The sequence below is a fragment of the Ptychodera flava genome, chromosome 12 (genome assembly GCF_041260155.1).
Source record: "Ptychodera flava strain L36383 chromosome 12, AS_Pfla_20210202, whole genome shotgun sequence".
Taxonomy (NCBI): Eukaryota; Metazoa; Hemichordata; class Enteropneusta; family Ptychoderidae; genus Ptychodera; species Ptychodera flava.
The window spans coordinates 29,391,695-29,407,052 of NC_091939.1; the positions used below are offsets into that span (position 1 = coordinate 29,391,695).

Below are 15,358 nucleotides of genomic sequence, written 5' to 3' on the forward strand. Positions count from 1 at the left end.
TTGAGTCATCGATTACGTACAAGAAAGTAGTAAAATACGTTTTTATACGGTCGAAAAATTCTTTGCGAAGTGAAAACACAGCAAACTATGACAATTACTGTACCTTATTTACATTCTGACTTACAGGTGATATGAAGACTCCGTAATAATTTTGTTATATCTTAATGTGTTAATGCGTGCGTTTGCTAATCTCAGGGACACTTTGAAATTAAAAAGACGCTCACACCATCGGCATGGTTAGCAATTTTGTCGTATTTTACAGGCCAGATTTATGTCCTCTCAAACAAAATACTTACCTATCTCAACGGTCGTACTTCCAAGAAACGATTAGGTTGAAATATGAAACCAATTGTGGATTTTGGGGATGGAGTGGCTGTTCAGCCTATAGGTAAGTTCAAATTCTTAGCTATCTTTAGATCTTTAAGATTTTGTTTCAAGAAGTGTTTGTATTAGTACTTACAGAGTCTTGTGCGTCACCAGAGAGTGTCTTCCCGTGTAAACTTAAAGATTAATTAAACACTGAATCAAAAAGATTGTGAAATTTTCTGCACACAGGAATTTTTCAGAAATTCAAAACTCATGTAAAGGATCTGAGCTCCTATCAAGTCATCTTTCGTTACAATGACTGTATCCTCAGCAAAGTTCAATTAAGTTCATTTCACACAAAAGTTCTTTTGTCTTCTTAATTGTCAACCATTGACTGTAAACTGTTGTTTTCTACTAGCAATAGCTGATTTTTATCCGCTCGAAGTCTGGACAATGCCGAAAATCAACTTTCCGTCTCTAGTTTATCGGCTCCGTACACACGGCAACGTCCGAACCAGTATTAAGTTGATTAGCAAATGTATATATATATATATATATATATATATATATATATATATATATATATATATATATATATATATATATATATATATATATATATATATATATATATATATATATATATATATATAAATAGAAAGTCTGACACATATACGTGACATCATAACTCTTAGCAAGACAATACCACTAAGGTCAAGGGAAGTTCATTCTTGAAAACGTCATGTTATGTTTGTTTGTAGGACAGGATACAGAAGTAGCTCGAGATGGCAGTATCGCCTTGTCCATACTTACTATCTAGGTACATGTGAAGTTTTCTGTGACACTGGAGAGCCGGAATGTGGTAAGTCGTTTTTGCAAAGGTACTAAACGATATTGACTGCAATGTAACTTCAGAACCACAACTGTCACATGAGTTGAAAAATATCTTTAAATAATGTATGTTTTTCCTTAAAAAATTCTAAAATCTATTTGTGGAATAATAACTGACTGTATCATTTTTATCTGTCAGAATGTGAGGAGCTTCCAAACTGTGACACAGGTCAACGACGTTGCACATCCAAAGACGATCACCGTTGTCTTAAATGCGAACACGACTATGGTGGCGATTTGAAGGCATACGCTCTACTATCGCGAAACCAGTCGGTTGATCCGTACATCGTTCAGGACGGCGTGTGTCAACGTAATTATTCGCTTTTTACCGAAATGATTCCTGTGAAAATGGAATTATGAGCATGATTCCGGTGTAGGAACTGTCAAACGTACAGAGCCCTATGCAGCGACCACAACCCCACATTGATACTGGTTTAAGTTTTGTTGTGAAGGGAAGAAATGATATAAAAGCCATACTCATTTTAAGATGATGTCATTTACAGAGTAAGCAGTTTAGAGGGAAACGCTACTCTTTCAATTTATGATGAATATTAGTCCTGCAGCCAAGTCTATTTTTTTTACTAAACCTTGGTTTAGTTTTCTAAAGTATTTTTCAAAACGGATTTTCCTTGTCAAGATCATCAAATTGAAAGCAACTGGCTCTCTGTCAGCTTCGGGCAATTTGAGATGATTAGCATAAACAAAATGGCCGGTATATCATCAAAGATTTCTACAGGAAGATATATAAACAGACTTCATATGGTAAAACTGCTGTTAACTTGTTTGTTCCTAATGCTTCACTAGAAAAAGTAAGGCACCGTAAATTATCATATTTGGATACCGATTTCCATAAATTAAATCAAGTCTGGTTTACTTTATGTGCACATTATTTTCTGACATAATAGCTTGAAACGCTTAAATGCATGTAACAGAGCTCGAGCTACATCAGACATGACAAATAAGTGACTTATGAAAACGGCAATGACTAAAATGTTGCCAGCATTTATGTATGTTTGTAAACACATTAAATGCGTGTTTTAACAAGGGGAATATGTACTGTATAATATAAAAGACAATGAGAAATATGCTCAATTAAAACAACTACTCAAAAAAACATAAGAAATCATATCATTTTTTAATGTTAAGTTATTCAACATAAAGAAGGGTATACAGCTGGCTGCCATCTTGAAATATTACAAATTAGCGTTTCATTCAAATATTATGTAGTAGGATATGCTTTCTAAATTGTCTTTACCAACCCTTAGCAAAACAAAGAAGTGTATGTTGCATCGTTCATCATAAATATGAGTTTACAGCTGGCCGCCACCTTAAAATTATGCAAAGTAGCTTGTAAAACAAAGAAAAATCGTAATGACGAAACAAACGATGAAAGCGAATGTTGAACTATTTAATATAAGTAGTGTATACAGCTGGTCGCCATCTTGAATTATGCAAATTAACATATCTTACAAAATTATTAAATGGTTGTATATATTTATATTTTTTAACAAAACATTAAGTATAGAAAAATCAGTCAAAGCGATATTACAAAATATATAGACTATTTGAATCCTCTCTCTGAGGCTAAATGTGATATACAGGCGGCGATTTTGATTACACTAACTCAAATTGCCCTGATAGAATGCTGCCTAATGCTGACAAGTTAAGAAGTTCCTGGGAAAAGATTCCTGCATAACCCGTGTCACAGCCGATACAAGATATTCAAATACCTCGGAATGAAATGACAACAAATAAACATTTAATTTAATTTAAACATACTCGATATTGATTACGATGATAATGCAACATGGTTCTTTGTATTTTATACTGTGTTACTTAAAATTCCTATCATCCTCTCACTTATTTTAATTCAAGTTGATAGCTTTGCTATTATCAGTTTTCGAATTCGGATGTCATTTTCAGCTCGATGCTCATGGATTTCAAGGGATGTACTCTGTTATCCGGGAGATTGTCATCCAGACGGACCTCCAAGCACTTGTAACTGCACTGTCGGATTTTCAGGAGAGGGCTGTTTGACAAGTATGTTTAACCGTTCATATAACGCCAAATTAAAACTCCATGTAATCCTAGAGACTGTTAAAATTAAATTTCCTACCGGAAATTAAGTCTTACATTTTGTTTCCATACATCTAACGCACCTTAATCATAACGGAAAGCTGTGTAAAGTGTAAATATGGCGTGCTTTCGGGGATGATTACCTCTAAAGACACACAGAGACACACCTTGCAGGTACGAACAAACAGACAGACAGACAGACAGACAGACAGACAGACAGACAGACAGACAGACAGTGTCCCGGACATACAGATAGAGACTCTAGTATGCGTTTGTCATAGTCAGTGTAATACTTGCATTTCTGTGAAGAGATTTGTTGATGAATCAAATATATTTTTTGTAATGATATTTATTTTTAATTTTATTATTTGTTTTCTAGTTGACAATTACGCAGTACCTCTCCAATGCCTTGCACAAGTCATGCGAGTAGAGGGAGAAAACGTAATCGACAAAGTAGAAGCTGAATGTATGAGATTGCACGAGCAAACTAAGTATGTGAATGACCCGGGAATTAATCGCATCGAAATGAAATTGACTACATTCTTTCGTGGTGCGGAGCGCTATCCAACAATGCCTGTGTATGTACAAGACTTTAAAGTAGGCGTAATCTTCTCAAGAACGGTCTTCAAATTGTTCTCTTCAAGTAAGTTGTATTAAAGTACTCCGGTAGCTCTCAAAAGTTAGACCTCGTACAAGATAATGATATACCGACGGTAATGATTTTCAGCCATTTATGCAAGATGCCGCATGTAGGTATTATTTCGGCTCTTACGTAACATGCCGGTCGACCTCGTCACATTCAAATGTCAATTTACCTAATGATGCCTGATACGATCGCTTTTTTATCTACAATACAGTCGAAAACGGGAACACCTCACACCCCAATACCAGTTTTTCAGTTACGAGAGAATGCAGTTCGCTGATGAACAATTCTGCTGATAAACCATCGGTTGCACTACCTGTCGATTGTCTGCTTTCTGAAGATACGGAATATGTATTTCAGAATGGAGATACGTAAGTACTGGTATTTACACATGTCAGTTTGAATAATTCACTTTAGAAATTATACCAAAACGCTGTTCAACAGACTGTGCACAAAAATTCATTCCCTTTCAGTGACGTGTATACCATATCTATTCCATTGTTTCCACACAAGCCGAAGGACAATATTAACTTATTGTTGCACCGTAGCCATTTTTGTTTTGCCCTTTCCACGTCTTCGAAACGCAGATAAAAACATTTGATATATATATATATATATATATATATATATATATATATATATATATATATATATATATATATATATATATATATATATATATATAATAAATTCTCCAATGTCAACTCACATAAACTAAGGTGTAAGCTATCGAGTTTCCTACGAAACAACTTCTGATTGACTAATCCGTGGAAGCTGTTTACGGATCGACTATGATGACTCCAAATAGTAAAATGTATTATAAATCTATTATAGGCTATTAATCTATTTTTTCGGTCATGTTTGGATCTATTGAAATTGATTTATCAATTCAGAATTGTATGATGTGAATAAAGCTTTCAATAGTTTATGCCATCCTCATTTTTAATTTTCCGTTTCAGGTCAACAGAAAACAAAGCTCTACAACTATTTTTATGGTTTAGTTATAAGTTTTTTATTACATAAAGACCTTGTGATATATATTTATAATTATTACCGTTGTTTCCAATATTGTCAGTTTGCAGAATGAGACAAATAATGCCAATCATAAGCCACACCACATTTTTTTAAGTCTACAAATTGAAATAACGCAAATTGTAAAAAAATCCCATTCCCCACCCAAATATCACTTTCATTTCTTGCTATGATATCACTGCTATAATGAAGACTGCTGTTCTCAGACAATACCCGAGCTAGTTTCATAACATGAATACAAAATATAATTTACAAAGAGATAAAAAAGAGGATTATGTAGAAGAGACACTTAAGCTTGCAAAAAGTCATATTATTCATGTCTTTGTGACAATCTCCGTGAACAGCGCAAATTACAGTCGTTGCGAATATTGAAGCTGAGCAAAACGTTGGAGGAACATATCAAAGAGACCACAAGTTGCCAATATTTCGGAGGCACATATTGAATTTATGGCAACAAAAGAAGCAGCAAATCCAATCTTGAAGTTGAGTTGCTCAACACAACGCCCTATGAGTAATTGTCCTATGAGCATCCGAATAACAGTCCCCATAATGTAGCAGTGGTATTGATAGTGATATAGCGTGTGATGAAAGTGACACTTGAAGACGGGAAGGGCAATACCGATAGTATGAACCGTTTCAATTTTACAAAATTGGTTGATGTGCGCAAAACATATAATACTTATTAACTGTTTTATGGGGCTGACTCAATGTGGGTATTCATGGAGCCAACTATGCCATTGACATCAGTCCACTTAGTTGCCAGAGTGTGTATTCAGTTGCCTGTTTTGAATGCATGAGTGGAGGTCATATTTGAGAGTTTCGCCAAGGCTATGGGTCATTTTTCGTTTGGTGTTGAAAATTCAGGGTCCGTTGTTCAGCAATAAATCGAGCAATACAAATCACCGCCAAATTTGAACAGAAAGACCGATCACTTATGTACGTCCAGAGGTTCAGTGAATTTGTAAATATGTAGAAAGCAAAAGAAGCTTGTGAAGAACATTGAATATAAGGAGTTGAAAGCTATTACAAAAGCGGGACAGCACACAAAAGGTCAAGGAACTTTATTTGCCTTGTGTATCAACAACATAGACTGATCTAACAACCGAACGCATCTTCTCTTTGCAGACTCTTGCTCAGCACATCGATAAAAAACGGTGGTTACTTAGATACGGTAGGATTCCCGGATGTCAACCAAACCGATCGCACGTACTACGAGGGACGGATATTTAACACCAGTGCTTCGTTCACCTTCGACTTTGACGAGCCGTATCATTGCTTCCTAGAAACGTCTTGCGACGCTTCCAGTCTCCTTGAACGAGACCAACCATACACAAAAGAGGTAAAAACTAACCAAGTACATTAAAAAAAACACCAAGACATTTCAAAGTTTATATACCAAGATATGTCGTACCGACGAGTCGCGTATCAAAGAAATGTAATCTGTCATACGCTTTTAATATTACCAAATTGCAACACTTACATAATTAATTACCTAATAACATAGGCATCTGTATTATTTTTATCGGATTTCCATCTTTTACCTTAGCTGTACATTTCAATTTCTTAAAAGTTAGTGTGACGAAATGTAACTCTTTCGATGTAATTTATACTATTCCCCAGAAAAAAAAACTATATTTTAAGGTACTTTTTTCAGCCAACTATAGACATTTCTTGGTCTGGCTGGTTGGATGACATATCACAAGTCCACCATTACGAAATTCATATCCTACCAACCCAGTCTAACAATGGGAGATTGACATGCTCTGAGGACAGATCTCTTGCAGAAACATGGGACGGCTTTGCGCCTGCGTCGAACTGTTCCATAGTTCTCTCTGACCCCGGTGAGTATACAGATCTATACTTGCAAAAGTATCTTTAGGAGAAACTTATAGACTGTAATATGTTCTGTGTTTTATGTGCCCAGTTTACATTTTTTTTTCTATTAGACCGTGTCACCACGAGTCGATTGTGGCACATTGGGAAAATGAGTGATAATGCATGTTCCAAAACATCAGGTTTTTTTTATCTCACGTTCCACAAAAACAAAAAAGCGGTATTTCTCTAAAGATCCTGCCCATGAAAGAATTAGAATACCTAACGGAAGCTACAAACCCACAAAAAAGTAAGTGTTAACATCGCGTTACTGTTTTCAGAGTTAGTTCTCAGCGGGCCGGAAATACAGCCAGCTTGTAAAGACAGCAATAGACTGCTTAACGTTGGAAGCAATCCTGTCGCTTTAATTAGCATTGACATGGCTGTAGCATAAGATGATGCATACGGCCCACATGGCAAGAAAGTTCCGATGCAATAAATGTGAGTCGTCGTGACATAAAACGACCAGAGTACACAATATATATACTTTTTGTTAGTTTGTTTCAACTGTAGGGAAAGGACAAACACGTTGGCCTGTGTATGTGATTTAAAATATGTCAAAATCTCCCACTGCGAATGATTATTTCAGACCAATATGTCTGAGAAAATATTTGAGATTTATACTACGAATCGAAGTAATATTGATCGTGGAACTTTGTTTGTACAAACGTTCGTAAATTATCAGGTGTATACTGCGTTCTCCTGACGGTTACAGACAAGGCAGGAAATCCCGAAAATGCGATGAGATACCTTATGTTTGACAACGTGAACACACCTCACATTGACAACACTGGTCACTATCCTATAAGAGTGGAATCAGCAGCTCAGAACACCAGCTACACGTGGATTACAAAATCAGACTCAAAGGTACAAGTAACTGAGTCACTTTGAACACTCAAATTGCGTGGTTTTTCTGATTCCTAAATATTTTGGCAGGGTATACCATATTTTACATTTGCACTGCCAACAATATGAATTAATCTTTAGTAATTAATGATTGTCAAATATAACCGGTCAAAATATGACGTTAGATAATGACAGGCCTCACTGACGTTTCTCAACTTGTTTGTACGCTGTAAGTGCGAGAAACCTGTATCTCTCATGCTCCATACAAGTGCACAAAAGAAGGTTCTTTCCGTGTACAGGATTTTACACAAATGAAAGTTTTATCATCACAGATACATTTTACATGTTAATAAATGTATAACTTCGACGTTTACCAGAACTTGGCGCTAAATTTAATCATAATCGGGGGCGTTTACATGAACCATCCACTTTTCAATTGTCTGTTTTCCAGATAAAGTTCTGCTCCTGCTGATTCCGGCAGTTTGTATGTAGTGCACGGGTTTTGTAGCGTAACGGGCCCGATAGTGTTTATTTTGCCGATATCGGGTCAATCAACCCGATAACATATCTGATAGCCTATTAATAGACTCCGGTTACTTAAGTTGTTCACGTCTGTCCTTGTTCCTTTAATTATTCGTACGTCACTTTCTTTTATCGTATCACAGAGGCACCTCCATGATCGTATTTTAATTTAATTAATAGTGCAGTGTTCACACTTTCAAAGCTTGGTCTGTTTGAATATGAATGTAAAAAGACGTCCACAGTGGCAATGCCATTTCCAAATTGTGAATGAGAGATCAACTGATGCAAAATAGACGACGTGGAGCAAAGCCCCTGTGAAAAGTACTAACAAAGCTGACCGGAGCGGCAGGCTTATGATTAGCTGAACACAAGTAAAATTGACCGTTATGGCTACTTATTGAATTTGACCGCAGTTTTTCAGGGCTGTTTCACCTTTTGTGAATTGAAATATCTTCTGATGTAACTATTTTGCCACCATTGACAAGTGACGACGTAACTGAGCAGCCAAGATCACTGAACGATTTTCCCCAACGTTTGAATCGTGTCTTTCCGAGCATGAATAATTCCTTGTGCCTATGGGTAACCGACCATTGCCGAACAATACCGAATATCAACCGAGTAACGTTCCCGGTATGGCAAGGCTGGGTAATCAAGGAAAAGAAACGCTGAAAACGCTGTTTCCGTGCAGTGTCCATTTCGTAGGCTCAGCAAAGGAATTTTGCGTTTTCTCATTATTTGAGTCATGACGTCGCCATTGTTGCAAAATTTCAACAAGATCTTGTCGTCGTCACTCACAATCACGTCGTCACATATGTGCCCTTGAAGAAACAGGAATTGAAAAATGGAACGAAACAACTCCTACAGTCGAAGACTATATCTCGGGCGGCTGTGTGATACTTGCCCCTGGACAAATACTGCAATGTACATTACGCTAATAATGTTTTGCTATGTCATTGAGAATTACTACAAGGACCTTTAAAGGAAAGAGAGAATTAAGCTCTATTCTCCCTCTTTAACCTGTGATACTCAAGAAGACATTTATTGCTATCAAGTGTTCGCTCACTGTCCTGTACACAGAAATTGCGGTCCCCGATCACTTCGTCACACACCATTATCATTCTGTCCACACACATTACCTAATTGTTTTCTGTGTTGCCCTTAACCAGGTGTAAATAAATCGGTCAACATCACGCGATATATACTAGTCACTTCATTAAAGGTATACAGTCACCTGTAATCTAAATATGCCCACATATGGTCAAAGGGGCGTTCCTTTGTATTCAAAATGCCCATGTGAGGGCATGTTTTTAAAAAGCGGCCACCCGCTTAAAATCTGAAATCGGTTAGATTTTCTCTTTCCATGGTAACTGTGGCAAAATTGGAAAAAGTGACAGTATATCTTTAATATATCGAAAAGTTCCCTAGGCCATATCGGACACAGTAGGAGTAAACATTGCTTACAGCAGCATTACTCGAACTTCGCTACATTATTGTTTCTTAATTACGTACCTAGGTCTTATGAATCATTCGTAACGATAAGACTGGATGTTAACAAATGCTGTAATGAAATACACTATATTCCGAACACTTTTTAGTTTTATATTATTTGAGATCAGCACGTTATTAGAATAAGTTTAGTTCTTATTTCACTGGAATACTTTTCAGGTTACTTTCCATATTTCCTCTGCAGGTTGAAGTTCATTGGTATCGCCACTTTCTGAACGAATTCCACAAAAATACCGGACAGTTGGATGCAATCAACGATTATTCGCTCGATATATTGCCGGCATATGACGAAATGACGGGACAACCACCAGATACTAGGTCACGCGAAGCAATACCAAACGCCCACGGAATCATAAAGTTTGTGGTTGCGTTCGGGGTTGACCAACAGGGAGGAATGTCCTTGACGGGTCCTACGAGATGGTATTCTGTGGATAATGTTGAGGTAGGTGCTTAGTTTACGGTTTGATAGTCTTATTTGCTTAGGCATAACCGCCAACAGAAACAATGTCATTAATATTAAAAAACACCAGCACAAATTCGTTGATTTCTTTGCATCTTTTAGGCAGAAATAGTTGAGTTGGACATTAATTATCGAGATGGCGATACCATTAGAATCTGGATAAAGGGGTCAGATGTGATGGAAAACACAGTCGAGGATAACGTCACAGTTCATTCAGATTCTACCCCGCCTGAAATTGGTGAGATGTACCTAACTCGAAATGGAGTTGACTACCTCGCTGTTCACAATTCAGAAGATCTGTATGAAATGATGTATGTATTTCCAAATCCCTATAACAATGCAGTTTCGTGTAATCATATAATGATTTGTCATAGTTTCCAGATGGAAACGTTTGGATTTTTTCATAAACAAGGAAGATGTTTTTCAAACTTGGCAATAAGTGCAAGGTCATTGTGCTCTTTCTGCATTGTATGCACGGAACAGCACTTTTAACATGAAATATAACTGCTTTAAATTTGCAATATTTAAAAAAAACTTTCTACAGAGTGGTATTCGATGCTTTTGATGATCACAGTGGTCTCTCACTTGTCCATTGGGAGTTATTCGACATGACTAACAACAGCTTGATACATGGTGAAGGTCACCTTCCTGTTGTCAGACCTGTAAGTATATGACCATACATGATCATTTAGTAACGGTGACTCTTGTGCATACAACATTTGTCTATTATATACTGTTGCTTCTGAAAAGCATAAACATGGTAACAAGCAAACTATTTTTGTGGATGCTAAAAAGTGTATAGGCTTATAAATTTACACTGACAATGCAAATTCGTGTATATATGAAAAACAACTCACCATATCCATGGTCAATTTAACGTCAACCTAAGTTTGAAGTTCGTGGTGGTTAACCGCAGCGGTAAGGCCCGCCAGTTTCTGTAAAAAGTCATTCAAATGTACCGTCTTTCAAATTCATGATGTATATTTTGGTAGGATTCAAACGACTGCAACCCTCCTGAATGTACATGCATTCCGTTGGGTGAATGTTACTACAGGTATTTCACCATCGAAATGAACAAAGAACTGATGTCAATACCGATCGGAATTCACGACTACGATTACGTGTTTTCGGTGACTGTGACCAATAACGCGATGTTGCAATCAACTCGTAACTTTCAGGTTTGTTGTAGAATATTTTTCATATCTCAACATTTTAAAAGTATTTAATGAATCGATTCATACTGAGAAATTTAAAACGGTGCTTCTGCTAAAGTTAACAATTATCACTTCCTTATGTGCGTTAGTAAACACCTATTGCTTGGTCATGAGGGCTATAGCGCCCGTCTATTACCCCGAGGGGCCGTGTGTTACCAGAAACACATCGTTATTCCCCGAGGCCGTAGGCCGAGTGCTATAGCGATGTGTTTCTGGTAACACACGGCCACGAGGGGTTCAATAGACGAGCGCTATAGCCCGAATAAAGACAAAGCGATGATAGGTGTTTTATAACACACCACATGCTCATGTTGTATTGTTATATAGTTTTTAATGTTTTTTGATATTTTGCACCACAACAATCCATTGTAACAAGTTTACTGGGCGATGTTTCCACAGCGGTTATAGTTGTACGTGGTAGTACCACTTTCTTTCAAAAATATTCTAAGCATACCAAGCGACATCCTTAGTTGCACTTTAATCTTTTCCGTCGATGAGCTGTTCAAGTTCCTACGCTGTTGGAATGTTGGAAAATGTTGGAAAATATGTTTTAGAGAATGTGTCGTCACGTATCCCGGACGCACATCACGTTCCAGTCACCCGCCATTGTTGCAAAGCTGCAGACGACACTGCGGTCACGTGACCAGACACTTTTCCAAATTTGGTCAGGACTATTTCCCTAGGGAAATAGCTTTCCAAAAAAATACCCTCTGACGTCACTTTTGTCGATCCGATGGGGATTAGACGTATCTATTTTCTCGTCACGTGACGTATTCTAGCGAATCGCGACACGGAATGAGCATGTGGCGTGTTATAAAGTATTCTAAACGGTAATCATACAATTATTAGTATGTGAATGATATGTACATGTATTATGGTCAATATAGGTAGTACTATTTTCTTGGTCGATATCGATGCCGTTTGATATTTGTACTGCATAATTATTCGCAACAAAGATTGTAATAGTTCCGTAATCATCTGATTTTACAATTAATGAACTGCAGCATTTAAGATTGGTAAACTGTCTTAATCATAATATCGACGATAGCGTTCACTCATGTGCAGTGCAAGATCCGAGGTACGAGTGTTTTTCTCTAGATATGCTGTCTGAACAGACTCAAAATGGCGTAGTCGGTATGAATGAAAACTTACTCTTGCATTTCAATCATTAGATATTCACTTAAACATAACACGCCTAAAACGATTTCCATCGAGGGGACACATCAGGAAATATCTCACAGCCTTGAAAATTGAATTTATCGCCCTCGTAAATGCTGAAAATCTCTTGTGGACATTAACTATATAGTGAGCCATGCATTATTATTTTACAGATAACAGTCGACAACAGTCCGCCTCGTGAGGGCAGTGTTCATGACAGTTTGCCTGACTATCCGGATGTAGACTTCCAGCAGAGTTTGGTGATATTTGCATCATGGGACGGCTTCTTTGATAGAGAGAGTGGCGTAATGTTATACGCCTACTACTTTGGAAGGGACTGTTTGTATGACAACGAAATACAATTTCCTATCCAAGAACCAGTAAGTGCCTTGTTACCGTCCACACTGAGGGAGAGTTTTGGTTTCGAGGGATTTTTGTCATTTACATTTGATTAAATCACAGACAACTAACACAGCAGCTCTAGATCTTTCGGTGCAATCATGTCTTTAATAAAAATATCTCAATAACAGTTGTCCCGTAAGTTAGTTTTTGAGTGTGTTACGTGAAGAAAATGACAAAAACCAGTGCTGTCACCCTACGTCAACGCTTGATTATAGCGCTTAGTTTTGAAACCCGACGGGCTTTAATTTACTCCTACGTTTCGTCTTTTTGATCTAAAAAAGTAGACGAGGAGCGATCGCTCGGACTGAAGTTGCATCTTTCAAAATGTAATAGTATATCATTCCAGTAAAATGAGAGACTGCAATCAGTCTATAAATTTATTTTCCCAGCTATTTACTGCAACATCCACCCAAGCTGAATGGACAGCGCCCTCGCCTGGTCGATATTTCTGCTCGGTTATCGCCTACAACCGAGCAATGGAACCATCAAAACCCGTGTGTTCTGACGGTGTCACGATTGACGTCAGCGAACCTATCATAACAGACATTATTTTCGATGATGTATTCGTCCGACCCGGTTTAGTGAACGACGGTGATGGCACAGTCTGGTTTATCGACCAACAGAGGTACAGACAGGAAGTAAAGAATGCATCACAGGCGTGCATGTAAGTTTACTGGTGTGTTTTGTGTCATTCAGTGAAGCCCAGTACACTGAAAATCAAACAAACGTGTGTTTTACATTCTCTTTTACATTCTCTGTTTTACTTTATAGAGTTTTGAATATATCATACTGAAGACCTGGTTTCTTAACACCTTTTCATCAGCCCTACCTTACACTTTGCACGTTAATATTTTAAAGGAATATATCAAGATTTGCATCGGACTTTGGGTCCTATCCTAGGTCAGAAGAAAATCTTTCCATAATCCTTGATGATTCCGAATGTTTGTCGATAGGAGCTTTATCTGAGCGTTCGTTTTTGAGAAAAGAAAACCATGTGAGTTTTTCCTTTTGACTATGTTCACTTATCATCTATCTTTTCTGGTCTGCCAAGGACACGATTGGAACTAATTTGGGATAATTTGATGGTAAAATAATGCCGATTTAATCTACAAATATAATTTCATCTGCTTTTCTTTTTACATTACACACTTTTTTGATGAGTAATTTGTATTATTGCAAGATTCAACTATCTGGCACCTAACATTTTTGAGAAATTTAAATATTAAAATCCAGTTATCCCAAATTAGTTCCAATCGTGGTCAAGGAAGATCCGAACACAAGTACGTTTTAGTCCAAGTATCTTCCATTGTCCCGGCATTGATACTGCATAAGATTAGTGAGACAGGCCCTATATATTGTGGAAATGCAACGGTATTTGAGACACACTATTTTGAACAGATGCGTGTCTGGTTTGTCAATATAAAAACTGAAAACAGACATACACAAAGCACGTGATAATTGCAGTAATAATCCACTTTAATCAAATGATCTTTACACCTGTGAACTAATGAATTGATTCGTTTCAGCTGTCCTTTAAATGGCAAGGAGAAGACGCAGAAAGTGGCATCTACGATTATGAAGTTGGCCTGAGTAGTGTGCCCTCAGGGTTGATTCCTGATATCCTACCATTCACATCAACCAAGTCCAATCCCGCTTTTCTGACCTATCATCCTAATCTCGGAGAAGGGGTTGAATTCTATGTCGTCATTAAAGCCATCAACAGAGCAGGATTAGTCACAAATGAGGTAAATAGAAACATCCTGAACATCTTGAGATGAAAAACATTTCATTAGAAACTCAGGGCAGGAGTTAAAAATCATGCTCAAACTTTGAACTTTATGTCAGATTTCCAAACAAGAGCAGAAGGAAGAAACGTGAGCTTACAGAGGAAATGAAAAGAATGACAATGATCTCTTCCAAAGAATGGGACTATAAAACAGTTTTCTATTTTATCACTTGAACTGGCCTAAATCGCCACCTGTTTGACGTAGAACTGGACGGATAAAAATCTGAATTACCCCTGTTCTACATCATCAATTGCAACCGGAACTTTTTTCCTACACCAGTACCTTTCATACTACGGATATTCCTACATACATGCACGTCGCGACGCTTGCGTGCAGACCGATTTGTCGCGATCGATGCCGTGCTGTCATGACATTATTACGAAAAGGTGATGCGATAAATTCAGACATTGAAAGCATGTCAAAGAATTTTCGAGTCGCTAAAGCCTCAGCTATTCCCAAGAATTGAATAGGGGTGTCGTCGATCGATTAACTAGCTCAGTAACGTCGCGGCTCCACTCGTACGGGTCAATGTATACGTCGTACCTGGCGACAAACCCGAAAGCTAAACCGCCACTTAAGTTGAAATGAATAAATACGTACCGTATGAATTTGGGGAAAGCGACACAGAAAGCACAAAACATCC

General features: G+C 37.5%; 1 protein-coding gene across 1 annotated transcript in view; it reads left to right on the forward strand.

The window, feature by feature from the left end:
• Positions 1 to 339: 339 nt before the first annotated feature.
• Positions 340 to 15,358, forward strand: part of LOC139146264 (uncharacterized) — a 28,158-nt gene continuing 13,139 nt past the window's right edge. Inside the window, exons 1-13 of the mRNA XM_070717670.1 lie at positions 340 to 388; positions 1,073 to 1,168; positions 1,337 to 1,507; positions 3,653 to 3,851; positions 6,074 to 6,287; positions 7,016 to 7,070; positions 7,536 to 7,687; positions 9,879 to 10,136; positions 10,257 to 10,465; positions 11,209 to 11,332; positions 12,700 to 12,906; positions 13,318 to 13,566; positions 14,455 to 14,673. Coding sequence (XP_070573771.1) covers positions 340 to 388; positions 1,073 to 1,168; positions 1,337 to 1,507; positions 3,653 to 3,851; positions 6,074 to 6,287; positions 7,016 to 7,070; positions 7,536 to 7,687; positions 9,879 to 10,136; positions 10,257 to 10,465; positions 11,209 to 11,332; positions 12,700 to 12,906; positions 13,318 to 13,566; positions 14,455 to 14,673 — 2,202 coding nt within the window. The remainder of the gene's footprint in view (positions 389 to 1,072; positions 1,169 to 1,336; positions 1,508 to 3,652; positions 3,852 to 6,073; positions 6,288 to 7,015; positions 7,071 to 7,535; positions 7,688 to 9,878; positions 10,137 to 10,256; positions 10,466 to 11,208; positions 11,333 to 12,699; positions 12,907 to 13,317; positions 13,567 to 14,454; positions 14,674 to 15,358) is intronic.